At 45.0% G+C, this 25000-nt stretch overlaps 4 protein-coding genes and 2 long non-coding RNA genes across 12 annotated transcripts in view; 4 read left to right on the forward strand and 2 right to left on the reverse strand.

Moving 5' to 3' along the window:
* sycp2l (synaptonemal complex protein 2-like) overlaps positions 1-14 on the forward strand; it is a 10663-nt gene extending 10649 nt beyond the window's left edge. For all 3 annotated transcript variants that reach the window (XM_088071839.1, XM_088071840.1, XM_088071842.1), the window contains exon 25: positions 1-14. This exon is cut by the window's left edge and continues 98 nt beyond it. The gene's annotated coding sequence lies outside the window, so the exon portion shown is untranslated.
* LOC148186114 (uncharacterized) overlaps positions 1-3054 on the reverse strand; it is a 3866-nt gene extending 812 nt beyond the window's left edge. Inside the window, exons 1-2 of the long non-coding RNA XR_015775334.1 lie at positions 1159-3054; positions 1-1006 (exon numbers count right to left, since the gene is read on the reverse strand). The exon at positions 1-1006 is cut by the window's left edge and continues 812 nt beyond it. This is a non-coding gene — a long non-coding RNA (uncharacterized LOC148186114). The remainder of the gene's footprint in view (positions 1007-1158) is intronic.
* The window catches only part of LOC121939789 (guanine nucleotide-binding protein G(olf) subunit alpha-like), an 8918-nt gene extending 100 nt beyond the window's left edge, over positions 1-8818 (forward strand). Inside the window, exons 1-13 of one of the 2 annotated variants that reach the window (XM_088071847.1) lie at positions 1-14; positions 1858-1998; positions 2101-2173; positions 2626-2680; positions 2945-3064; positions 4506-4603; positions 4799-4853; positions 5231-5304; positions 5556-5614; positions 6806-6926; positions 7238-7368; positions 7681-7748; positions 7885-8818. The exon at positions 1-14 is cut by the window's left edge and continues 100 nt beyond it. In XM_088071847.1, the coding sequence (XP_087927973.1) occupies positions 1863-1998; positions 2101-2173; positions 2626-2680; positions 2945-3064; positions 4506-4603; positions 4799-4853; positions 5231-5304; positions 5556-5614; positions 6806-6926; positions 7238-7368; positions 7681-7748; positions 7885-8031 (1137 nt within the window). In that variant the 5' untranslated portion in view covers positions 1-14; positions 1858-1862 and the 3' untranslated portion in view covers positions 8032-8818. Of the gene's footprint in view, positions 15-1044; positions 1386-1857; positions 1999-2100; positions 2174-2625; positions 2681-2944; positions 3065-4505; positions 4604-4798; positions 4854-5230; positions 5305-5555; positions 5615-6805; positions 6927-7237; positions 7369-7680; positions 7749-7884 lie in introns of those variants that run through there. The other variant, XM_088071846.1, reaches the window with a different exon arrangement.
* A 198-nt stretch (positions 8819-9016) lies between these two features.
* Positions 9017-15801, forward strand: zbtb14 (zinc finger and BTB domain containing 14). 4 transcript variants are annotated; one of them, XM_088071844.1, is made up of 11 exons: positions 9508-10496; positions 10983-11089; positions 11205-11393; positions 12003-12173; positions 12584-12679; positions 12809-12952; positions 13121-13365; positions 13483-13568; positions 13836-13975; positions 14075-14170; positions 14481-15801. In XM_088071844.1, exons 3-11 carry the CDS (start codon positions 11205-11207, stop codon positions 14619-14621), a joined length of 1308 nt encoding a protein of 435 aa, XP_087927970.1. In that variant the 5' UTR covers positions 9508-10496; positions 10983-11089; the 3' UTR covers positions 14622-15801. The 4 variants fall into 4 exon arrangements, with proteins under 4 accessions (XP_087927969.1, XP_087927971.1, XP_087927970.1 ...); XM_088071843.1 differs by lacking the exons at positions 9508-10496; positions 10983-11089 and adding an exon at positions 9017-9458; XM_088071845.1 differs by lacking the exon at positions 10983-11089 and having other exon boundaries at positions 9507-10496.
* Positions 15802-15808: 7 nt separating this feature from the next.
* arhgap28 (Rho GTPase activating protein 28) lies at positions 15809-23657 on the reverse strand. The gene is made up of 14 exons (XM_088071848.1): positions 23405-23657; positions 23111-23331; positions 22901-23012; positions 21497-21798; positions 21189-21351; positions 20638-20729; positions 20416-20493; positions 20142-20295; positions 19520-19602; positions 18523-18735; positions 17578-17703; positions 17250-17368; positions 17107-17144; positions 15809-16612 (listed from the first exon to the last, which is right to left on the reverse strand). Exons 1-14 carry the CDS (start codon positions 23655-23657, stop codon positions 16530-16532), a joined length of 2037 nt encoding a protein of 678 aa, XP_087927974.1. The 3' UTR covers positions 15809-16529.
* Positions 16342-23733, forward strand: LOC148186115 (uncharacterized). The gene is made up of 6 exons (XR_015775333.1): positions 16342-16474; positions 17132-17769; positions 18482-18759; positions 19546-19734; positions 23165-23337; positions 23488-23733. It is a non-coding gene; the product is annotated as an uncharacterized LOC148186115 (long non-coding RNA).
* Positions 23734-25000: the final 1267 nt, after the last annotated feature.

The following is a 25000-nucleotide window of genomic DNA, read 5'->3' on the forward strand; positions in this document are numbered from 1 at the left end:
TTGAACCTGTCCAGGTCAGACCTGCGGTCCAGTCCTCGTCTGTCAGAGTCAAACCGTCCCAGAGGACACTTTGTTTGTTTGTTTGTTTGTTTGTCCTCGGTCAGATTTCAGACAGGTTGTGTTTTTGTTTACCCTTTTTGAAAGTGAGAGTGTCCATTTCTTTTCTGAGGACAGAAATAAAGACAAAGTGAACCAGGTGTCCTAGTTCAGCATCCTGTGTTGGACTGCAGCATCAGCTGGTTACCACGGCGACGGGTGGCTGTGGTGTGATGGGGTGACTGTAGCTGACACCAGCAGAGGGACGCAGTAAAGGGTTAAACACTGTTACTGAACAACAGGCAGAAAAATGTGAGGATGAACTAAAATACTAATTTAAACGGCTGCGCTTTGTCTTTCTTTTACAGCCTGTTTTTAAAGAAAAGTCATGTTTTCTTTAAAAACAAAGTAAAATAAAGTATTTAAAATAAGATAAAAATAAAACATAAAACAAGATGTGAAATATATTTCAAAAAGCATTTCAAATAAAGTATAAATAGGTATGAGATATAAAACAAAGTATAAATAAAATATAAAATATTTAAATAGATATAAATAAAATCAAACAATGTGTGAAATATATATATATATCTAATATTTAAAAGAAAGTTTAGACAAAACATAAGTGTGAAATATAAAAGGTTATACGTAAATGAAAGTATAAATACTGTATAAATAAAATAAAACAAGGTGTAAAATGTAAAATAAAGTATAATTAAAATCTAAAACAAGGTGTGAAATATATTAATAAAAGAACATTTCAAGTATATAAAATAAACTGTATATGAAATAAATAAAACATGGGCTCAGACCCGGTCAGGGCTCGGTCCGGGGTCCAGTCTCTGTCCTGGTCCGAACTCAGTCCTGGTCCAGGCCAAGTCCTGGTCTGACAGACTGGAACCAGCAGAGAGGTTTGTGTTTGTGGTTGTCAGGCAGCAAACTGACACGAGAGGAAAAACAGCAAAATCCCCTGAAGACACACAGAGACACACAGAGAGACGAGAGACGACTAATGAGACGCTGTTAGAGACCGGGGGAGGGGGGCTGGGGGGCGGGAGGACGACAGAGAGACGCTCAGGAGTTTCTCTTCTCACTCCAACAAAGAAAACATTCGAAACACACCTGGAGCACCAGCTCTGCTCTCCTGGACCTGAACTGGACCTGCACCTGAACTGGACGTGGACCTGAACTGGACCTGGACCAGAGCTGGAGGAGAGTCGGGGATGCTGATTGGTTAAGGAGCTGCTGGGACAGTTGTCTTTCTTCAAGGACGTTGATGGATGGACGGAGAGACGGTCTGACCCAGACCTGCTGAGACTCGACGGCTCAGTGATTAGCGACAGCTTCAGGTACTGGAACTGGGGGGGGGTACTGGGTTTACTGGTTTCAGTGGTGTTCAGATCCTCTGCTGGAGTAAAAAAAGTTCTACTGTGAAAAATACTTAATGAGGAGTAATATTCAAAGTTCTGATGTAGTAAAAATACGCGAAGAAATACAGCATTATCATCAGCAAACAGACTGACTCCAGATCGGTTCTGGTTCTGGTTCTGTCTCTGATTGTCTTCAGAGTTTCTAAACGTTCTAAGGTTTTTTTTTTCTGTCTGAAAATCCAAACAAAAACAAAAACGACTTGTGGAACAAAACAAGAGCGAAACTCAAAAATCTGCTTCAATGAAACAAAATATTAAAATTTACTGGATTCAATTTAATTTGCAGTGAGGACGTTTACTGGTTTGTGCTGTTTACCGGTTGTTTACTGCAGTGGACATGGACTGTTGTTTACTGGTTGTTTACCGGTTGTTTACTGGTTGTTTACTGCAGTGGACATGGGCTGTCTGGGCGGGAAGACGGAAGAAGAACGACTGGATGAAAAAGCGAAGAGAGAAGCGAACAAGAAGATCGAGAGACAGCTGCAGAAAGAGAGACAGGCCTACAAAGCTACACACAGACTGCTGCTGCTGGGTGAGACACCCGTCTGTCCATCTGTCTTTCTCTGTCTCTCACCAGTCTGTCCCTCTGTCCGTCTGTCTCACTTGTCTCTCTGTCTCACCTGACTGCCTCCAGGTGCGGGGGAATCAGGCAAAAGTACGATCGTGAAGCAGATGAGGATTCTTCACGTCGACGGTTTCAACGCTGAGTGAGTCAACTTTTATTTTGAAATGTCACGCCGAGCTTCAGTACTTCCTGTAAATTTGACCTTTTATTTCCATGTGGAGACAGGAAATTATCGTAGATCTGATCGGCGAATAAAATGATGAAGACGTGATCGTCAGGAGTTCAGTTTTCAAAAAACCATAAAAATCAGCTGTTTGATTATATTTTCAGATTTCAAAGAAAATGTTTTGTCATTTTCTTTTTAAGTTTTGAATTTTAAGTAAAATATTTGGGTGAGACATTTTTTTCTGTGATGTCTTGTGAAGAAAATAATTTGATAATTTTTCAATCTAAAAATTATTGTCAAATTTTAAGAGATTTTTTTCCTTTAAAAGACTTGACTTGAGGATCTGTGTCTCATTCACAGCATTAAAAATGTCTTTCAATAAACCAAAACATATAACATATATAACAAATAAAGTCTTTGTTTTCCAGAGAGAAGCAGCAAAAGATTCAAGACATCAGGAAGAACGTGAAGGATGCCATCGTGGTGAGTCACAGGCCAGGAGGAAGTATTCAGATCCTTTACTCAAGTAAAAGTACCACAACCACACTGTGTAACTGTAGTTTAATTAAGCGGCTGTGATTGGACCAAACACATTTTAACCGAAGTTCAAACAGGTTTAAAATGGTTCTCATTAAAAAAAACTCATCTCCACAGGAGGTCTGCTCACCTGCTGTGTGACGCCCAATCAGAGAAAGAGCCAATCAGAGTGTGTCTGTGTGTGTGTGTGTGTCTGTGTGTGTGTTTTAGACCATCGTGGCGGCCATGAGCACACTGACTCCGCCTGTTCCTCTCGGCAACCCTGCTAACCAGTTCAGACTGGACTACATCAAGAGCATCGCACCGCTGTCCGACTTCGAATACACAGAGGTAACACACACACACACACACACACACACACACACACACACACACACACACACACACACACACACACACACACACACACAGAGCCGACACAATTGTTCTCACAACTGACACTCACAGCTGACATAGAGCCGACACTGGGCCGACACAGAGCCGACACTGGGCCGACACAGAGCCGACACAGGGCCGACACAGAGCCGACACTGGGCCGACACAGAGCCGACACTGGGCCGACACAGAGCCGACACTGGGCCGACACAGAGCCGACACAGGGCCGACACAGAGCCGACACTGGGCCGACACAGAGCCGACACTGGGCCGACACAGAGCCGACACTGGGCCGACACAGAGCCGACACAGAGCCGACACTGGGCCGACACAGAGCCGACACTGGGCCGACACTGGGCCGACACAGAGCCGACACAGAGCCGACACTGGGCCGACACAGGGCCGACACTGGGCCGACACAGGACCGACACTGGGCTGACACAGAGCCGACACAGGGCCGACACAGGGCCGACACAGAGCCGACACAGGGCCGACACAGGGCCGACACAGGGCCGACACAGAGCCGACACTGGGCCGACACAGAGCCGACACAGGGCCGACACAGAGCCGACACTGGGCCGACACAGAGCCGACACTGGGCCGACACAGAGCCGACACAGAGCCGACACTGGGCCGACACAGAGCCGACACTGGGCCGACACTGGGCCGACACAGAGCCGACACAGGGCCGACACAGGGTCGACACAGAGCCGACACAGAGCCGACACTGGGCCGACACTGGGCCGACACTGGGCCGACACAGGACCGACACTGGGCTGACACAGAGCCGACACAGGGCCGACACAGGGCCGACACAGAGCCGACACAGAGCCGACACAGGGCCGACACAGGGCCGACACAGGGCCGACACAGGGCCGACACAGAGCCGACACTGGGCCGACACAGAGCTTGCACTAAGTTGACACTGAGCTGACTGGTGACGCTGGGTCTTCAGCCTGAAAATTGTGTAAACAAACATAACTATTGTGTGTAAACTTGCTGCTGCTGATTGGCTAATGCCTGTGACACAGCGAATCAGAGCCTGTCTGACAGTGTCACAGAGAACCTGAACGCCGCCCTGACGGGTTAAAGAGGCGTACTGTACCTTTAAAGTTGCGGCACGTCACCTGGGGAGAGGTTCAGAGCTTGTTTGTTTTAACGATGTTAATGACATGATGTAACGAGTTAATGAGGGACTGAAAGCTCACCTGAGGCCTCATTATCCAAACACTGAGTCTCTGAGGACACCCCAACACAAAACAACCAGCTTCCTGTCTAATCTCCGTGTCTGTGACGCCGCCGCTGATTGGACACACGCTGTCACCATGGTCCAATCAGACGGCAGTGCGCTCACCTCATGCAGACTCTGACATGTCCTGCGTCTCGTGTCTCTCAGGAGTTCTTCGAGCATGCTCAGAAGCTGTGGGAGGATGACGGCGTGAAGGCGTGTTTCGAACGCGCCAACGAGTATCAGCTGATCGACTGCGCCCAGTAGTAAGACATACACGCACAGACACACAGACACTCAGTCTTCCACTTCAAAGACACTGTGACATTTTAAATCCCAACGGACCAATCAGAGCTCAGGGTGGAGGAGGGGTGGAGCTGTTAGAGGAACAGAAGAAGAACTCTGTGTGTGTGTGTGTGTGTGTGTGTGTGTGTGTGTGTGTGTGTGTGTGTGTGTTGCAGCTTCCTGGACAGGTTGGATTCAGTCAGGAGGACGGACTACACACCTAACGACCAGGTATGACACCGTCCTGCTGCATCATCAGAACTAAGGGACTGTTCTTTATTTATCAGAAGCGACTCGGCGGGAAGTGATGAAATATTCATCCTGTTTTGACAAACAGAATTTTTGTCAAATTTTTTTACAGTTTCTGGTTGATAAATGGCGTCATTTTGGAGATTTTTATTTTGGCAAGTCTACAAGTTTGGAAGGAATGTTTCCTGTAAAACCAAAAAAATTGTAAAAGGAAAAAGTGAGAAAGAAAAAAATGAATAAAATATAAATGAAAAAAAAAAAGTAAGATGTTTGATTAAAATGTAAATAAAACAAAATGTGTGTTTTCTTTAATGTCTGTTTTTTGTCTCGGCTGTTGGTGTCCTCTTCTCCTCCTGCAGGATCTGCTGCGCTGCAGAGTTTTGACGTCGGGGATTTTTGAAACCAGATTTCAGGTCGACAAGGTCAACTTCCAGTGAGTATTAGCCCCGCCCCCTCTGTCCATCTGACCAATCAGCTGTCTCCGAGACATTTTTAAAGCCACATCCCATCCATTGTCTCTGCTGTCCATCCACAAATCCAAAAACACGCTTACCCACTGTCTCCATGGCAACATTTTACTTCCTGTTTACATCCCCCAAAGCCTCATGGGAAACTGAGTACGACAAAGAATCACAACAAAATATGAACTCTAACCACCTGTCTGTCTGTCTGTCTGTCTCTCAGCATGTTTGATGTTGGTGGACAGCGGGATGAACGCAGGAAGTGGATCCAGTGTTTTAACGGTGAAACCAACCTGTCTTTCTCTCTGACCGCCTGTCGCACTGCTCAGATGTGACTGTCCTCTTCCTGTCTGTCTTTCTATCTACCTGTCTCACTGCTCAGATGTGACCATCCTCTTCCTGTCTGTCTTTCTATCTGCCTGTCTCCAGTGTTGGGGAAGTTACTCAAAAAAAGTAATTAGTTATTTATTACTAGTTACTTCTGTAAATTGTAATGAAATTACTTTACTAGTTACTGCATTTGAAAAGTAACTTCACTACTTATTACTTTACTTTCCCATTTCTTAATTTACCGAGTAGATACAGGACAAACATCATAGCTCTATCAACACTTAGTGTTTATTGTATAAAGCTGGTAACGTACAAACTCACAAACTCTTGAACCTAGAATCGAGTATTTTTTGAAACCTGGGCGATTCAACCGTCGACAGGGGAAGCACGTCTTCTACAATGAACCCTGCAACCAGCCTGTTAATGTCTTTCTGTGTTACCTGCTTCTGTGCTCCAACACTTGAAAAAAGCTTGGCCTGTTTAGGCGGGGTCGGCTGCTCATCGACTCCTGCAGATGAGTTTTGAGTTGCCATGCTGGGCTGACAAATGCTTGGACAGGTTGCTCATTGACTTTGCAGCAGTTGAAAGGAGCCTGTCGCCTGGGCATAGAGTGCATTTCACTCGAATATTTTTGTCCTTTCGAGCTATAAACTGAAAGTAGTGGGAATATCGCCACCAGCCGAACCCCCCAGTCTCCGTCTCCGTCTCAGTCTCCGTCTCCATTTCCCTCTCTCCTGTTCGTACAGGCAGCAACGTCACTCGCCCCTCTCTATGCAGCACGCGTCGCGCACGCACACAGACAGCAGCCGCAGCACGCACATAATTCCTGCGCCACTTAAACAGACAGACACAGCACAGGCAAACACGGCCTAGGTAACGCAGGAAAGCGCGTTCCTGTAGTCTAGTAAAGTAGTGTAGTTACCGATATTTTTAGAGTAATGCGTTACTTTACTTAGTTACCCAAAAAAGTAATATCGTTACAGTAATTCGTTACTTTGTAACTCGTTACCCCCAACACTGCCTGTCTCACTGCTCAGATGTGACCGTCCTCTTCCTGTCTGTCTCTCTGACCGCCTGTCTCACTGCTCAGATGTGACCGTCCTCTTCCTGTCTGTCTCTCTGACCGCCTGTCTCACTGCTCAGATGTGACAGCCATCATCTTTGTGGCGGCGAGCAGCAGCTACAACATGGTGATCAGAGAGGACAACTCGACCAATCGGCTGCGAGAATCTCTTGACCTCTTCAGATCCATCTGGACCAACAGGTGACCCCACGCTGCTCTGTGATTGGCTGTAGTTAACCCCATCTGCTCTGTGATTGGCTGTAGTTAACCCCATCTGCTCTGTGATTGGCTGTAGTTAACCCCCTCTGCTCTGTGATTGGCTGTCGTTAACCCTCTCTGCTCTATGATTGGCTGTAGTTAACCCCCTCTGCTCTGTGATTGGCTGTCGTTAACCCTCTCTGCTCTATGATTGGCTGTAGTTAACCCCCTCTGCTCTGTGATTGGCTGTCGTTAACCCCCTCTGCTCTGTGATTGGCTGTCGTTAACCCTCTCTGCTCTGTGATTGGCTGCAGGTTTCTGAAGACCATCTCAGTGATCTTGTTCCTGAACAAACAGGACGTGCTCGCTGACAAAATTTTGGCTGGAAAATCCAAACTGGAGGATTATTTCCCAGAATACACCAACTACCAGGTTCCTGCTGAAGGTACACACACTCAGCTGACCCCCAAAATCTGTACAATTATAAAACCAGGGGCCACTCTGTAAACTGACGGAGGGACAGTTTCCACAAATTTAGGACATTTGTAGGATTATAGGACCTTTCTAGGGTTTTATAATATCTGTCTCTCTGTGTCTTTGTATCCCTCTGTGTCTGTGTCTTTGTATCTGTCTCTGTGTGTGTCTTTGTGTCTCTTTGTGAATCTTCGTGTCTCTCTGTGTCTCTTTGTGTGTCTTTGTGTGTCTCTTTGTGCATCTTTGTGTCTCTCTGTGTCCCTTTGTGTCTTTGTGTCTCCAGCTGTCCCTGATGCTGATGAAGACCCCAGAGTGACCAGAGCTAAGTTCTTCATCAGAGACGAGTTTCTGGTAAAAACACAAAAAAAATATTACAATGGTCTTTCTTTCTCTGACCAGTCTCTCTTTCTGACCTGTCTGTCCCTCTCTCTGTACCTGTCTGTCTCCGACCTGTCTGTCCCTCTCTCTATACCTGTCTGTTTCTCAGAGGATCAGCACGGCGAGCGGCGATGGGAAACATTACTGTTATCCTCACTTCACCTGTGCGATCGACACGGAAAACATTCGCCGTGTCTTCAACGACTGTCGTGACATCATCCAGCGCATGCACCTGCGGCAGTACGAGCTGCTCTGATTGGCCGATCAGACATCCAATCATTACTCTGATCGATCCTAACATATTAACCCTTCATATCTTCTGTTGCTGCAGCTGCTTTCGCCCAACTGATTATCGATTAGGACACGATGGTCTTTATCGTGTCTGCTGCAGGGCATTGTGGGTAGCGTAGTTCTATCGGTGGAAGAAGCACGGGATGGTGTAAGTTTACTGTTGTTGCCATGGCAACAGTCTGTCACCTGGGAGGGGGCGGGACTTAGAAAGACTAAAATTTTATTATTATTATTATTATTATTATCTTCTCTCTGATTGGCTGTCGTACACTCTGATGTCACTTTATGAATCAATACCTGACAGAGCAGATCAATGTTTCCACATGTGACTGTAGATTCTTCCCTGTCCTTTCTAAATTTTGTTTGTGCCTTTCATTAAGTATAAATAACACATTTTATATATATATTTATTAAAAGTGATATTAAAGGTTTTTATGTGAAATATTTGATTTCTTCTTTGTTTTTGTATTATTTTAATTAACAAACATAGTAAAAGTACAACTGACACTGTGAGAGACGACATACACATGAAGTCATTACTGCTGCTCTTCAATATGAAACATCTTCAATATGAAAAAAACAAACAAAACAAATACAAAAAGCACACGGGGCAGCGACTGTAGATGAAAAATGTTTCCAAGATTTAAAATTTAATTTTTTTATTTTTTTTTTTGGCAAATCTCAGATTAAAAACATTTTCCTCTAAAAGTGTTTGGATTTTTAAAATTTGAATTCTTTTGGTGAATTTTAAAGAAATAAAAGGCTTTTTTGATTTTTAAATAATTTGGGCATTTTTTAAAGAAAATAAAAACTGAAGCAGGCCTGTTGGCACGTGTTACGTTGCTGCTGGGTTACTATGGTGGTAACTATTATGGGCTTTTATTCGTTTTTCTATTTTAAATCAATTCACAGGGTGTTTTTTTTTCATTTTTATAAGTTTGATTTAACAAATATTTTGGTCCTTTTTAAAATAATTCTGTCTTTTTAAGGTGTTTTTTCTGTACTGGGTTATTTTCATATTCTCAGTACTTCTCGTTGATTTACTTTTACTTCAGTAACGTTTTCACTGCAGTACTTTGACTGTAACAGTATTTTCACCGTGTGCTTTTACTTCAGGGCATGATCTGAATACTGTTATTGATTGATTGATTGATTGATTGATTTGGGGGGCTTCCTCTGGTGAACCGCTGGTTTGAGGCCTGATCACGGGAGGAGCGCGCATGCGTGAGCGGCAGTGTTTGGCGCGCAGCCTCGTGCCCCTGCAGCAGAGTGAGCGAGCCTCCCGCGCTGTGCTCGTGCTCATCAACAACAACAACAACCGGACAAAGTGTCTCCCGGCCGCCGGTGCGCCCACACCCCCGGAGGACCCGCTGACACCGGCCCGCTGCGACGGTAAGAGTACCCGCTCCCCGGCCTCGCGCTCTCTCCTGCTTCCGCCGTTACCGCGGGGATGCCTGCGCGTTCTCGAGCCGCTCATGGCCGCTCGAGCCCCGGAGGCCGCGGCGCCGCTGCTCGCGTGCCTGCGTGTCGGTCCCGGGGACGGCGGAGCCAGCACGCGGCCGACTCCCCGTCCGCCCGGCCGGTGCCGGTGTCTTTTGGCGGGTTTACCGGAGAGCGTCTGCCACCGTAGAGACGCCATTTTGTGTGTGTGCGGAGCGGCAGGCCCGGCTATCCGCCATTTAACGTCAGCACCGAATTTCACCGACAAAACACCGACTTTCACCCTCAGAAACACCGGCACACCTCGCCCGGTACACGCTGCTGTCCCCCCGGCGCGGTGATGAACCGGCCGGTGGCCGTGCTGATCGCCGGGAGCCCGGTTTATCCGCCGGTAACGTCATGTTGAACGTTTAGTTAGCCTGTTAGCTCCGGGCTAACGTTAGCGTCCGCGCGGCTACCGCCGCCGTTACACCGTAACCACTCTCCGTTACACCGTCACCACTCCCCGTTAACCTGCCGCCTCCCGCGCACGCACCGGCTGTTTCCCCGTTAACGATTTAATCCGTTTCTGACGACCGGCTCCGGTGAGCTAACGTTAGCGCCGCGGCTGCCGGCCCGCTTTAGTCCGGTTTCAACGGTCTTCAGTCGGACTCGGTGTCCGGTCCCGGTCCCTAGTCGGAGCCTTTGAGGGTGTGGACGGATCAGACCCGGCGTGTCCCGGTGGCTCGTGCCGGTGTGCTCCGTGCTGACAGCGAGCCGGTCTGCCGCCGGTTTAGCCCTGCACCGTGCACACGCTCCGGCGCGCGTGTCCGCGGCAGGAGAGGTACATGAACTATTGGAGCCACACCGGGACACACCGGGACACACCGGCCAGGCTTCATACTGCCATGGACCTGGAAAACTCATGGAATTTCACAGTCACATTTTCCAGGCCTGGAATTTTCATGAAAATAGTAAAAAAAAGTTTTGGAAAAATCCTGGAAATGTTTTGTGAGTTATAGATGAATTCACTTTAAGTTATATTACAGCCCCCCCGTTTTAATATTTGTTTATTTTCATATATATGTGTGTGTGTGTGTGTGTGTGTGTGTGTGTGTGTGTTAATTTTGTCAACTGAAAACAGTAAATGTTTTGAAGATTTTTATTTTGTTTTTTTCTGCCTCTCGTTTGGGTTTGGAAGTTGTGGTTTCGTTCAACATTGGCAAGAAATCGATGAAAACTTCAAGAGAAACAACCAAACAAAACGCACAGACACAAAAATAAAACCAAAAAAAAGTCCTCAGAAAAAACAAAATTTTAAAATCCTTTTAAGTGTGTAATTGTGATAATTAAGAATATATTTTCACCAAGCCTTTTTAAAACATGAATTTTTTAATCAAATAATTTCTTGAAATTTGTGGCGGATTTCCTACCGAGTTGCTCGGTTGTTTCGGTTCTTGTTTTCGGAAGAAAAGAATCGGTATCATTTTTCCACAGCTGGTCGCCGCGGCGATAGAGCTGCAGGATGTGTTTCTCAATCAAGTCTCATGGTTTTGTTGCCACATACGAGCCGAGGAGTATCTGCACACCTGAATGTGTGACAGGTGCGTCCGCGGAGGGTTCATCGTTGTATTTGTCTGATTTTTTTCTCTTCTGTGGAGTCTATCAACAAAGAAAGCCGTTAACCCCGCGCCTGCTGTTCTCTCGCTCTGTGCTCAGATGGCGGAGACGGTGAAATATGTGGACGACGAACACAAGAGCATCTTCCTGAGGCTCCTGAACGAGCAGCGGCTGGAGGGCGAGCACTGCGACATCGCCGTGGTGGTCGAGGACGTCAAGTTCCGTGCTCACCGCTGCGTGCTCGCCGCCTGCTCCAACTATTTTAAGAAACTCTTCAAAAAACACGAGGTACTGCCCAAGCACTGCAAATCCAAACATCTAAAAAAAAACATGAGGTATTCTACAATATCCTCAAAAATACAATTTACTCATACTCTTCAAATAAAAAAAACATGATGATTTAAATTCTTCCTCTTGAAAACAAAAACAGCGAAACTCTCTCTAAATACTCATAAAAACATCAGGTACACAACAAAAAAACCAATGGCATGGTCCTCTTTTAAGTTGCTCTGTACTTCAAAAACCCCAAACCCCAAATCAAAACAAAAGCTGTGGTACTGTATTCCTCCTCTTCTTCTTAACCCCCCCCGAAAAAACAAAAACAAAACAACTAAAACAAAAAAAACATGTTACAAATGGTACAAACAAGAAACACCAAACAAAAACAAAGCCAGGTCTTTTTTTTATCTCCTTCCTTTTCTTTTAAAAGCAAACAAAAAAATAGAAAAAACCTAACAACCTGGTACTAAATTCTTCTTTAAAAAGGAAACATAAATAATCAAACAAAACAAAAACTTCGGATGTCTTTCTCTGTCCTTCAAACAAACAAAAACCTCACATGGTGCCCTCAAAGAAAAAGAAACCGGACTGCTGAGGCAGCTGTCTGTGTCTCCACAGGTGGACAACTCCTCTGTGATTGAGATCGACTTCATCCGCTCAGATATCTTCGAGGAGGTGCTGAACTACATGTACACCGCCAAGATCTCCGTGAAGAAGAGAGACGTCAACCTCATGATGTCATCGGGACAGATCCTCGGGATTCGCTTCCTCGACAAACTCTGCTCCCAGGTAACACTCGCTCAGGTAACGCTCACTCAGGTTACACTCGCTCAGGTAACACTCACAAAGGTAACACTCACAAAGGTAACACTCACAAAGGTAACACTCACAAAGGTAACACTCGCTCAGGTAACGCTCACTCAGGTAACACTCGCTCAGGTAACGCTCACTCAGGTAACACTCACAAAGGTAACACTCACAAAGGTAACACTCGCTCAGGTAACGCTCACTCAGGTAACACTCGCTCAGGTAACGCTCACTCAGGTAACGCTCACTCAGGTAACACTCACAAAGATAACACTCGCTCAGGTAACGCTCACTCAGGTAACACTTGCTCAGGTAACGCTCACTCAGGTAACACTCACAACGGTAACACTCACTCAGGTAGCACTCACACAGATGTGTTCATGTGTCCTCAGAAACGGGACGTGTCTTCGGAGGACAAAGAGAAGTTTCCTTATGACATCGTAAAGATGGCGCTGCCGCCCGAGGCTCAGCTGGCCGGTGACGCAGAGGTATTAATTCATCATCTGATCACTAATCAATAAGATCTGTATCCACATATTATTAATGTGTGTGTGTGTGTGTGTGTGTGTGTGTGTGTGTGTGTGTGTGTGTGTGTGTGTCCATGCATGTCCATGCAGGTGCTCGGAGAGCACGACGACACGCCCACCACAGACGACCTTGTCGAGGCGTCTGCCAATCAGGAGCTGGACAAGTCTCCCAGTGCAGCGCTGCGTGTTCAGGAAGCCATCCTGAAAGAACTGACCAATGAGGACGTACACAAGGTACACAGACACACACGCAGTGCAGACATGTCCTCAGGATGTGGAAATGTCCTCAGGATGTGGAAATGACCTCTGTGCTTCGGGTTAAACATTGACATTGGTGAGAAAGAACATTGAACACACACACACACACCTACATACAGGTTATCCCGTGTGTGACCTCTCCAGGTGACCTGCTACGACCAGGATGTGGTGACGGAGATGGAGGCGGAGCCTAAAGAGCTGGGGGCGGAGCACCACGCTACCCAGACTTTAACATTTGCTGACAGTATGGGGGAGGTGAAGGACGAGCAGCCACCCGGCTGGTCAACGGCCACCACCGACATGAAGTTTGAATACCTGCTGTACGGACACCGCGAGCAGCTCGCCTGCCAGGTGTGCGGGAAGACCTTCCTGGACGAGAGCAGACTCAGGTACAGCACACATGGTCTACGTGATCGATTCACCTGGCTGACACACCTGACCGATGCACCTGACCTACACACCTGACTGACTCACCTGACCGACACATCTGATCTCTGTGTCTGTAGGAAACACGAGAAGCTTCACTCAGCAGAGCGTCCGTTTGCCTGCGAGATCTGCACCAAAGCTTTCACCACCCACGCTCACCTGAAAGGTAAACCCCACCCTCAGCACACCTGGTCTCAGGTACAGTCACCTGAGCTCTGATGTCATCACATTTTTCTAACAGTGTAAACCACTGATACTGATCAGGTGTATGTCTCAGGTGATACTTGTCTCTGAGGTGATCACCTGTGTGTCTCAGGTGATACTTGTCTCTGAGGTGATCACCTGTGTGTCTCAGGTGATACTTGTCTCTGAGGTGATCACCTGTGTGTCTCAGGTGATACTTGTCTCTGAGGTGATCACCTGTGTGTTGCAGAACACCTGAAGATCCACACGGGCTTCAAACCGTACAGGTGTGATGTTTGTGGGAAATCATTCATTCGAGCTCCAGACCTGAAAAAACACGAACGAGTTCACAGCAACGAGAGGCCGTTCGCCTGCCAGATGTGTGACAAGGTGAGCTCAACTGTCTCTCTCACCTGTCTGTCTGTCTCTCAACTGTTATGTCTGTCTCTCACCTGTGTGTCTCTCTGTCTTTCACCTGTCTGTCTGCAGGCGTTCAAACACAAGTCTCACCTGAAGGATCATGAGAGGAGACACAGAGGAGAGAAACCATTCGTCTGTCCATCCTGCACCAAGGCTTTCGCCAAGGTACCACTGATACTACTACTGCTACTACTACTACTGATACTACCACTCATAATATCACTGATATTAGTGGTGCAACTAATACTCATACTATATCTGATACCACTACTCATACTACACTGCTGATAATGTCAGTATATATTTGTACGTGTGGTGTGTATTTGTACTTGTGCTGAGTATTTCTACTTGTAGTGTGTATTTGTACATGTGGTGTGTATTTGTATGTGTGGTGAGTATTTGTACGTATGATGTGTATTTGTACATGTGATGAGTATTTGTACATGTTGAATTCAGTGTCTGTCTGTGGTTTCAGGCATCAGATCTGAAGCGTCATGAGAACAACATGCACAGTGAGAGAAAACAGCTGAACCCGCTGCAGAGCGACACCGAGACACTGCAGGCCGCCGCCATGGCCGCCGAGGAGCAACATCTGGACTCCATCAGCTGCTCCTAACATCTGGACTCCATCAGCTGCTCCTAACATCAGCTGCTCCTAACATCAGCTGTTCCTAACATCTGGACTCTATCAGCTGCTCCTAACATCTGGACTCCATCAGCTGCTCCTAACATCTGGACTCCATCAGCTGATCCTAACATCTGGACTCCATCAGCTTCTCCTAACATCTGGACTCTATCAACTGTTCCTAACATCAGCCGTTCGTAACATCTGGACTCTATCAGCTGTTCCTAACATCAGCCGTTCGTAACATCTGGACTCCATCAGCTGCTCCTAACATCAGCTGCTCCTAACATCTGGACTCCATCAGCTGATCCTAACATCTGGACTCTATCAGCTGCTCCTAACATCAGCTGCTCCTAACATCAGCTGCTCCTAACATCAGCTGTTCCTAACATCTGGACTCTATCAGCTGCTCCTAACATCTGGACTCCATCAGCTGATCCTAACATCTGGACTCCATCAGCTGATCCTAACATCTGGACTCCATCAGCTTCTCCTAACATCTGGACTCTATCAGCTGTTCCTAACATCAGCCGTTCGTAACATCTGGACTCTATCAGCTGTTCCTAACATCTGGACTCCATCAGCTGCTCCTAACATCTGGACTCCATCAGCTGCTCCTAACATCTGGACTCCATCAGCTGCTCCTAACATCTGGACTCTATCAGCTTCTCCTAACATCTGGACTCCATCAGCTGATCCTAACATCTGGACTCCATCAGCTTCTCCTAACATCTGGACTCTATCAGCTGTTCCTAACATCTGGACTCCATCAGCTGCTCCTAACATCTGGACTCTATCAGCTGTTCCTAACATCAGCTGCTCCTAACATCTGGACACATCTGTTGCTGAGTGTTCCCGACTGAACGATATTCAAACTGTATCTGTATGGATTCTTATTTTTAACGGACTCTAAATGAAGCTCTGTGTTTGTAAAAGTTGTTTTTTTCTGAATCTGTGAACACGAACTGACTCTAAGTGACCCGATGACCTCAGCGATCATGTGACAAACACGTCAGACGCGGACGCCCTCCTGCGCGTCTCTGGCTCGGCGTCAGACGTGTAGTTTAGCGTGTGAACGTGGAGGGAGGTTTTGTAAGAAAACGCTGCGTTTAGTGTTTGTTGTATATAAACTCTTCTGTTCAGTTTCATGAGCAGAGCTGCTGTTTTAACACACACGCCTCCTTATGTCGTTATTCGCCTGCATGCTTTATTCTTAATTACAGTCATCAAAAAAGGATCACTTTGGACATTTAGATTCAAATCTACAACCAGCGCATTAACCCTTTGAAACCCGGAGCCTTTCACAGATTTTTAACCCTTTGAACTCTGAACACTGTGGTGCCATTTTTATTTCAAAAACAAGAAAAAAAACCACAATGAGCAACATGGTAAGAAATGTTCCACAAACAGCAAGAATTTAGAAAATCATTTTGGAAAAAAGAATAAATGCAGTGAAAAACTGAACATAATAATCATAATGAAATATTTAAAATTGTGTTCCAAAATTATCATAATTTTAAATAATTTTTTACAACTAATTTTCTTTTCCTTTAAATTTCTTCTCTTTTTTTTATTGATGTTTTTGAAAGAAGTCGAAGCAGTTTGCTCAGGGTTCAGAGGGTTAAATGACGATGACGACGTGGTTTCAGGTGATGAAGTCACACTGAGCGAAGCTGCAGGAACTGGCGCTGACCAGCAGAGGGAGACACACCAACACCTGCAGTTCTCTGTGACTTTAACATGATCCAGAGAGTAAGACATAGAAAACACGGGAAGTACAAAGATCAGCTGATCATGTGACAACATGGCGTCCCCATGTGGTGATAACACCAGATGTCACACAGGTGAGACAGCTCAGAGTCTTTACACAGGCTGTGTGCGTGCGTGCATGTGTGTGTGTCAGGGTTTGATCAGCCAATCACAGTGAGGATTCACTCTGTAGACGTTCAGCAGTACGCAGTCTGGACGGAGACGCCGCTCACCTGAGAGACGGAGACAGACAGCTGTCAGAGGACACAGAGGCCATGCAGTCGTCTCAGATCATGTTTACCTCATGAGACTCGCATGATTACGTCATGTTTACATGACGTAATCATGTAAATATGATGTAAACATACAGAAAATACACGAAATGTTTACTTGATTGATGTTTACATCATGTAAATATTTTGTTTCAGTGTCACATTAACATGATGTTTACATGAGGTTTACATACATGTTTGTCTGATACTGACTTGATGTTTACATGTTAACATGATGTTTACATGTTTACATGATATGTCGTGTTAGATGTTTACATGTTTGCATGATAAGATGATGTTCACATGATGTTCATAAGTTACATATTTACATGGTATTCACATGTAAATATGATTTTTACATGTTTACATCTTTACATGATGACTCATGTCGTTAATATGTTTACAGATGTTTACATGTTGACATGTCGTGTACATGATGCTGTAAATAGACTCACAGATGTTTCCTCCGACTTCGTACAGATGCTGATCAGAGCTGCAGGACGAGAAAACAACTCGGTGATCCCCCATCAATCACAATGATCAGTGTGTGTGTGTGTGTGTGTGTGTGTGTGTGTGTGTGTGTGTGTGTGTGTGTTACCTGTTGTTACACTCAAAGCGGGCGATGACGTCTTTGGCAGTCATCTGTCCGTCCAGCTGTAGGGCCATGGAGACCTTGGCGTGCAGGGGGGCGTGGACCCTGATGACACCGTCACACAGCTCCGTGATCAACACACACACACACACACACACACACACACACACACACACACATACACACACACACACACACACACACACGTGATGAGAGCCTTTTCTGGGGATTTTTTTTCTGTAAGATTTCTCACCTGGTTCATTGTCTTACCTGGTCTCTGTCTCACCTGGTTCTCTGTCTCACCTGGTCTCTCTCACCTGGTTCTCTGTCTCACCTGGTTCACGTCAATCTTGTCGTTCTTCCTCCTCAGCAGTCGTCTTTTTGCCCTGCTCAGGTCAAACTGTTTCTGATTGGACGCCTGGTTCATCTGTCTCACCTGAGACAGCAGGAAGCTCGGGACCTAGCGAAGGAAACAGGAAGTGATGTCACAAACAGCTGGTTCATAGAATGGATCGTCCGAAGGGAGGTGGGCGGGATCTCTGCTGCATGTCATCAAAGGCTCACAGCGGAAACAACCAATCACGGCAGCGTGTAGTTTGTGGCAGATTTTTTTAACAGGGAGGACTTCGAGCTTTCTCGAACTACATAGACAAATGTAGTAACTACATAGATTCACATAGTAATGACATAGATTCATATAGTATCTATAGATTCATATAGTGACTACGTAGACTAATATGCTAACTACATAGACTGATATGGTAACTAACTTTATTTGACATGAACGTAGTCATTTTCATGGAGATTTAACTCTGCAGTGATCAATTTCTGAAAGAGTCATATTAGCTAAAGTTAACCTGCAGCACTGCAGCTAACGTGACATTACCCGGTGTGTATCTAACGTTAGCTAGAAATCATTCGTTTACTGTTAATTTCTCCGCGTTTGTCACTGTAAAGCTGCTCCGCAATGAGGAATAAACTCTCTCTGCACGTCTTTCAGAAAATCATCTCTGCAGAGTCACGCTTCTGAACCAGACTGAAGCGGACTGAAGCGGACGGATCGTAGACTCTGTAAAGACAGATGTTATATTCAGTCTATGAGACACTTAAACTGAATAAATCTGCCACAGACCACACGCTGCTGTGATTGGTTGATTCCGCTGTGAGCGTTTGATGACGTGCTGCGGAGATCCCGCCCACCTCCCTCCGGACGATCCATTCTAGTGTCACTGTGACAGGCGAGGCGGTGATGTCGCAGTGCAGGTGTCCCCTGACTCACGGTCCACAGAAGGTCCTGGTGCGTGATCATCAGGCGGACCAGGTGAGCTCCGCCCACCGCCTCCTCCACCTCCTGCTGATTGGCTGTGGAGCGCTTGTTGCCGCGGTGAGGGCAGGTGAACAGGTTGGGCGCCATCACCATGGAGACATTCCACAGGGACATCCTGTTCTGGTCCTGGTGAGAGACCACCTTCTGCAGGAAGACCAGCAGTGCCTGTAACCATGGAAACAGATCCAGGTGAGACTGAGAGTTAAATACAGGAAATATGAAGCTGATTTTTATTTCGGAGGGCCTGTTTTCCTAATAAATCACCAAACATTAAAAAAGAAAAAGCCCCGAAAATTTAATGAAAAAAAATCTTCCACTAAAAACATAAAAAATCATATAAACTTGCCAAAACTTTCTACAAGGAAAAAAGTCACCAACAATTTCAAATATAAAAAAGGAAAAATCAACAAAGCAAAAATAAAAAATAAGAAAAGCCTAAATTTTCTAAATATCACTCGAACTTATAAAGAAAAGGAAACTGCTAAAATTGATGTTTTCTAAACATCTCAAAAAAACTTACAGAAAAAAAGGCCATAATTTTTAAAGGAAAAACAAATCATCAAAAATGTTTCGATAAGATTCTTTCCAAACTCACGGACGTGTTGTCTTTAAAAATCACCCACAAACAAAATAAAAATAAAAAAACCTGTAAACATTTTTATAGAGAAAAATAAGCCAATTTATTTTTAAAAATCTCTAAAAAAATTTAAAAATTAAAAAAAAAAGAAAAAAAGCCGTCTAAAATAAAAACAAGATACAGACGATTAAAGTTTTATGACCCGAAATCAAGAAAGACTAAATCTGATGTGAAATATTCTCTGAGATTAATGGAATGACTGATTGATTGATTAACTGATGTATTATTGATTGTGATGTATTGATGTATTATTGATTGATTGATGTATTATTGACGGTAGTCGGAGCTGTGAGACGTGCAGCGTTGATTTACTCGCAGCGTGTCTCGGTTCTCCTCAGGAAGCAGCAGGGACAGCAGCTGCAGAGCCTGGACCTGATGGACCACTGAGGACACACCTGCAGAGACACACACACACACACACACACACTCGTTACCACTGCACGTTACCACTTCCTGTCCCCTCGTCTTCAAGTCGGCATGTTGTCCAATCACAGCTGTTGGCCCCGCCCCCAGAGGTCAGCCCACAGGTAAGAGTCAAACTGCCCCTTTATTAACCCTTTAAAACCTGACAGACATCAGTGTGTCTGCGCCGCATTCAGACGCCTGTCACAAGAGTTTAACCCTTCAGACGCCGAGCACGCTGCTTTCATTTCTTTAATAAACGTGTTGAACAAAACAACGACTCGGCAAGAAAATGACCTGAAAATTAGTATCAAAAAGAGGGACGGAAATTATGATGTTAATCTTGGATTTTTTATTTTTTAAAACTGTTAGGATTTTAGGAAAATCTCTTTTCTTTTGGTTTTTGCAATTTTTTTGTTCAACATAAAATTTCTGCAGACATTGAAAAAATGTCTCAATGTAAGTGATTAACAGGGGAGGTAATATGTGTGTGTGTGTGTGTGTGTGTGTGTGTGTGTGTGTGTGTGTGTACCCAGCACAGAGCAGTAGGTGGACAGGTGTGTGTGTGTCAGCAAAGGTGTTGGCAGCTCTCTGATGAAGAGCTTCAGCAGACCTGCAGCGTCCACCTGTCTCACTGTAGACCAGTCGAACCCTTCAACACACCTGTCTAACTCTCTGCGCAGGAACTGGAGACACAGACAGACAGACAGGTGTTCAAATTAATTTTGTAATTATTAGTTTGAATATTTGAATTAACAGACGTGTGTGAGTGTGTGTGTGTGTGTGTGTGTGTGTGTGTGTGTTACCTTGAGTCGAGCAGCTGATGCTGGTACTCTCAGGATCCCTTCAGTCTGCAGTCCAGTTTGCTCTAAAATACACAGCAACTACACACACACACACACGGGGGGTAACACAGTAATAATAACAGTAATTTATTAATATATATGTGTATATATATAAGGTATATTTCTTTTTTTCAGGACAGCTTGTTATTATTATTATTATTATTATTATTATATATTCTTCACCTTCTGAAAGACGACAGGAACTTTGACTCCTGGAAACTTTTTTCTGTCGTTCTCCAACAACGAGTTCAGAGGGACAGCAAAGACACCGCTGTCTGATGGACAGAGAGACAGACGGAGCGACCACAACATAAACAACCTCCACAATGACAACAACAAAACAGCAAAAAAACACGACAGCAACAAAAACAACAATATCAACAACAGTAATGACTACAGTGAAAACAACAACGATAACAGCAACAACAGAAATAACATGAACCACCGACAACTATGACAACAACAAATGACAAAAAAACCACAACAGCAACGAAAATAACAAGAACAACTACAACAGTGACAACAAAACAGAAAACCAAAATAGAAAACACCACAACAACAAACAACAGCAGCAAAATAACAACAAAAGCCACACCCACAGACCCCGCCCCCTGTGTTTGTGTTGAGTTTTTAAGTTGATTTCGACTGATGACTTCGTCTTGTCTCCAACTGACTCCTGATTGGTCTAAACCCGCCCTCGCCCCCCCAGACTGGGAGGTAAAAATGAAGCGCACCCCGGGTCCTGTGGCGCGGCGGGCGGGTGCGTTTGGTTTGGACGCCCAGAGCGAGCAGGAAGGTGGAAAGTTCAATGTGAGAGATGAAACCGAGGCGGGTGAGGTCACATGACGACAGGTCGTCTGCAGAGGTCAGCCCCTGAGGGGGCGAGACGGGAACAAACTACACACACACATTTATTTACGTTACAAAATGAATCAACAAAAACTAGTAAACAAGACAATAAATAAATTAGAGTAAAACAACAGAACTGGGCCCTGATTGGCCCTACAGTTTCCCCCAACAGCCAATAAGATCTCAGACTCACTGGCAGGTCGCTGTCGTCTCCATGGAAACGAAGGCAGTCCCAACAAGCCCCGCCCTGTTTGTGCTCTGCCACGCCCTCTGAGTACGGAGAGTCCCGCAGGAGCCAATCAGCTCGCATCGACCAACTGATGGGCGGGGAGTGTGTGTTTGAGTGTGTGTGTGTCGGTGTGTATGTGTTTGTCGGGGAGTGTGTGTTTGAGTGTGTGTGTGTCGGCGAGTGTGTGTTTGTCGGGGAGTGTGTCAGGGATGTCGGGTGTTCAGGTAGCTGATTCTCAAAAACGAGCGCAGGAAGCGTGGGTCGACCTGGAAACAGAGAGTCAGAGATCAATACGCTGATCGATGCAGAGTCACATCTGATCGTTTTTATCAACGAGTCTAAAAAATGATCCACAGCGCTGACAGACACCAAGAAAACACATCCGATTTCTCCAGTTTAGCTTCTCTGCGCTGACTCCTCGTAAAATCTGTCTCTCTTACAAAGCTCTAAATCAGTGATACTCAACTTACGGCCCATGGTCCAAATCTGGCCCCTGGTGGCCCCCCAACCATTTTCTAATTGACAGTAAAAATAAAATGATTGACACTGTTTGATATATAAACATGTATTTGACTCAGGTTTTCCTCTTTGATAAAGTTTATAGTTAGGGCTGGCTCAGGTTTTCCTCTTTGATAAAGTTTATAGTTAGGGCTGGCTCAGGTTTTCCTCTTTGATAAAGTTTATAGTTAGGGCTGGCTCAGGTTTTCCTTTTTGATAAAGTTTATAGTTAGGGCTGGCTCAGGTTTTCCTCTTTGATAAAGTTTATAGTTAGGGCTGGCTCAGGTTTTCCTCTTTGATAAAGTTTATAGTTAGGGCTGGCTCAGGTTTTCCTTTTTGATAAAGTTTATAGTTAGGGCTGGCTCAGGTTTTCCTCTTTGATAAAGTTTATAGTTAGGGCTGGCTCAGGTTTTCCTCTTTGATAAAGTTTATAGTTAGGGCTGGCTCAGGTTTTCCTCTTTGATAAAGTTTATAGTTAGGGCTGGCTCAGGTTTTCCTCTTTGATAAAGTTTATAGTTAGGGCTGGCTCAGGTTTTCCTCTTTGATAAAGTTTATAGTTAGGGCTGGCTCAGGTTTTCCTTTTTGATAAAGTTTATAGTTAGGGCTGGCTCAGGTTTTCCTCTTTGATAAAGTTTATAGTTAGGGCTGGCTCAGGTTTTCCTTTTTGATAAAGTTTATAGTTAGGGCTGGCTCAGGCTTGCCTGGGACCAGTCCCTAGTAAGGCTGATACTGTCACTACCTCAGCTTCCTCTCCAGAGTCTTTGTGCTTCCTTGTCTTAAAGGTTTCCTTGAGTCAACTACTGTATGATGTACCTGAGCAGGTAGAGAGGAGTTTATGTCTGAGGAGTCTTTGAGCAGACAGACAGGTACCTCTGTGGGTGTTTCGGCGAATGGTTTTGGTGGTGGTGTGGTAGCGACTCGGTGGTGACTTGGTGGGTTGAGAGGGAGGTGAGGGGCATCTTTCTGCTGAGTCATCGTTGGGCTGTGTGAGACAGAAAATGCTGAGTCATTACAGCTGTGATTTTTGAACATTAGGGGCTTAGGTAAGACGTCTGTCAGGGGGTGCGTGGATCCTCCCACCTCAGTGAAAATGTCCCGCACGTCTCTGATTGGCTGCCTGTTTCTGGTCCTCAGCGTCTCGTTGTACTTGTTCAGCCGCCTCCTCACTGTGGCGGCTTGTTGACGTGTCAGCGTGGACAGCAGTGCCTCAGCCGGCGGCGGCAGCACCTCCTCTGTTGACGAGCCGGTCACAAGGGATGATAGCCCCGCCTCCTTCAGCCACGCCTCCTCCAGCTCCACCTCTGCAGGTAAACAGATGTGTACGAGTCAGACAGAAAGACGCCGCCATCTCACTCTGCTGTCCATCCAACTCACCGTCCATACTCTTCCTCTCCTCCTCCTCCTCCTTCTCCTCCTCCTCCTCTTTCTCCTCCTCGATGCTCCGCACTTCTCTCCAGTATGTCTCCATGGCAACACAGCGAGGGTCAGAGGTCAACTTCTGAGGGGGTCGAGGGTGGGTGGGGGGGGCGGCGAGGGAAGAGGAGTGTGGAGAGGACAACATCCTGCTGATAGATACATGGTTTGTTTTCATGAGCGCACAGCTGATAGATACGTGCTTTGTTTTCATGAGCGCACAGCTGATAGATATGTGCTCTGTTTGTGACTGTGTTCGTTTTAAAACATTAAAACATAAACAAAGCAAACACGCTCACACCTGTGTTTATTCAAACCGGATCAACTCAAACCGCCCGCTCGCTTCTTCTTCTTCTTTGAGCGTTATTGTTGTTTGGCAAACAGCATTTTGGTGCGTTGCCGCCACCTGCTGGTTGGTGCTCGACTCAGGTCTCTACGGTAACTTTTGAGTCAAAAAGTCCCGCAATGCTTTGCTGTGTTTTCTATACAAAAATGTGTGCGACTGTTTGAAAGCTGATCTGAGATCTGCTCTTCAGATTGTGTAGGAGAGACGAAGCTGAGCAGACATTAAATATTGATCTTGTGTGTGTGAGAGGAAGCCATCCAGTGTATTGATCAGTGTGTGTGTGTTGGGGGGGAACCTCTGTCTAATGGTTTTGGTTCCCCAGGGAGGACAGAGTGGGGTGCGCAAGCTGTGTGTCCATTAGGAGGAAATGGACGCTGTGAGCCAATCAGAGCTCAGTGAGAGCTAAGTGTTTTCACTCAGGTCCTCAGACGGTAATCTGAGCTGGTTATTCCTGCGGCGCAGCGAGACCTTAAAACCTCAGACCAACACCAAAGACTTGTGCGCAGTTTGACTGAAACTCTCTGCTCAGGCGGCTTCTTTCAAACAATGAAAAACAAACAAACAACAACAACAACAATCATTTTATTTAAAACATAAAACACATTTATAACACCCAAAAAACAAAAACAAAAAAAAACACACAGAAACATATAAAAATACATTAGAAAAAAAACATAAAAACAAGAAATAAATACATAAAAACATATAAAAATAAACACATAACATATAAACACTTAAAATCACTTAAATAAAATAAAAACACATTAAAAAATACATAAAAACATTAAAAAAATACATAAAAACACATTCAAACATATTTAAAAAACAAAAAGTACATGAAAAACACAAGCATGTTAAAAAAATACAAAACACATAAAAATGCAAAGAACAGCATATAAAAACAGATAAAACACATGAAATATACATAAAACACATTAAAAAACAAATAACAACAGACAAAACACAGTAAAACGCAAAAAGCACATAAAAAGATCATTTACTTCAGTAAAAGTACTAATACTACAGTGTGGAAATACTCTGTTACAAGTTAAAGTCTTACACTGAAAATGTTACTTAAGTAAAAGTATGTAAGAATAATCAGGAAAATGTATAGAAAATATGAAAAGTAAAAGTACCAAATGCAGACAAATAAAAAACTAAACAACCAGTTAACTCAAATGTATATTAAAAGAATATAAAATAAAAAATAA

This window comes from Plectropomus leopardus, chromosome 21, assembly GCF_026936395.1.
Source record: "Plectropomus leopardus strain MGB_pleo_1.0 chromosome 21, ASM2693639v1, whole genome shotgun sequence".
NCBI classification, from domain to species: Eukaryota; Metazoa; Chordata; class Actinopteri; order Perciformes; family Serranidae; genus Plectropomus; species Plectropomus leopardus.

Bases quoted from the DNA above. Each gene is read 5' to 3' on its own strand.
- zbtb14 (XM_088071843.1), top strand. From the start codon at position 11,205: ATGGCGGAGACGGTGAAATATGTGGACGACGAACACAAGAGCATCTTC. The intron at 12,174-12,583 runs GTAACACTCGCT...ATGTGTCCTCAG, and splicing joins TCGACAAACTCTGCTCCCAG to AAACGGGACGTGTCTTCGGA. The intron at 13,366-13,482 runs GTACAGCACACA...CTGTGTCTGTAG, and splicing joins CTGGACGAGAGCAGACTCAG to GAAACACGAGAAGCTTCACT.
- arhgap28 (XM_088071848.1), bottom strand. From the start codon at position 23,657: ATGAAAACAAAGCACGTATCTATCAGCTGTGCGCTCATGAAAACAAAC. The intron at 20,494-20,637 runs GTGAAGAATATA...GTGTGTGTGTAG, and splicing joins TTCCTGTCGTCTTTCAGAAG to TTGCTGTGTATTTTAGAGCA. The intron at 17,145-17,249 runs GTAACACACACA...CTCGTCCTGCAG, and splicing joins CGCTTTGAGTGTAACAACAG to CTCTGATCAGCATCTGTACG.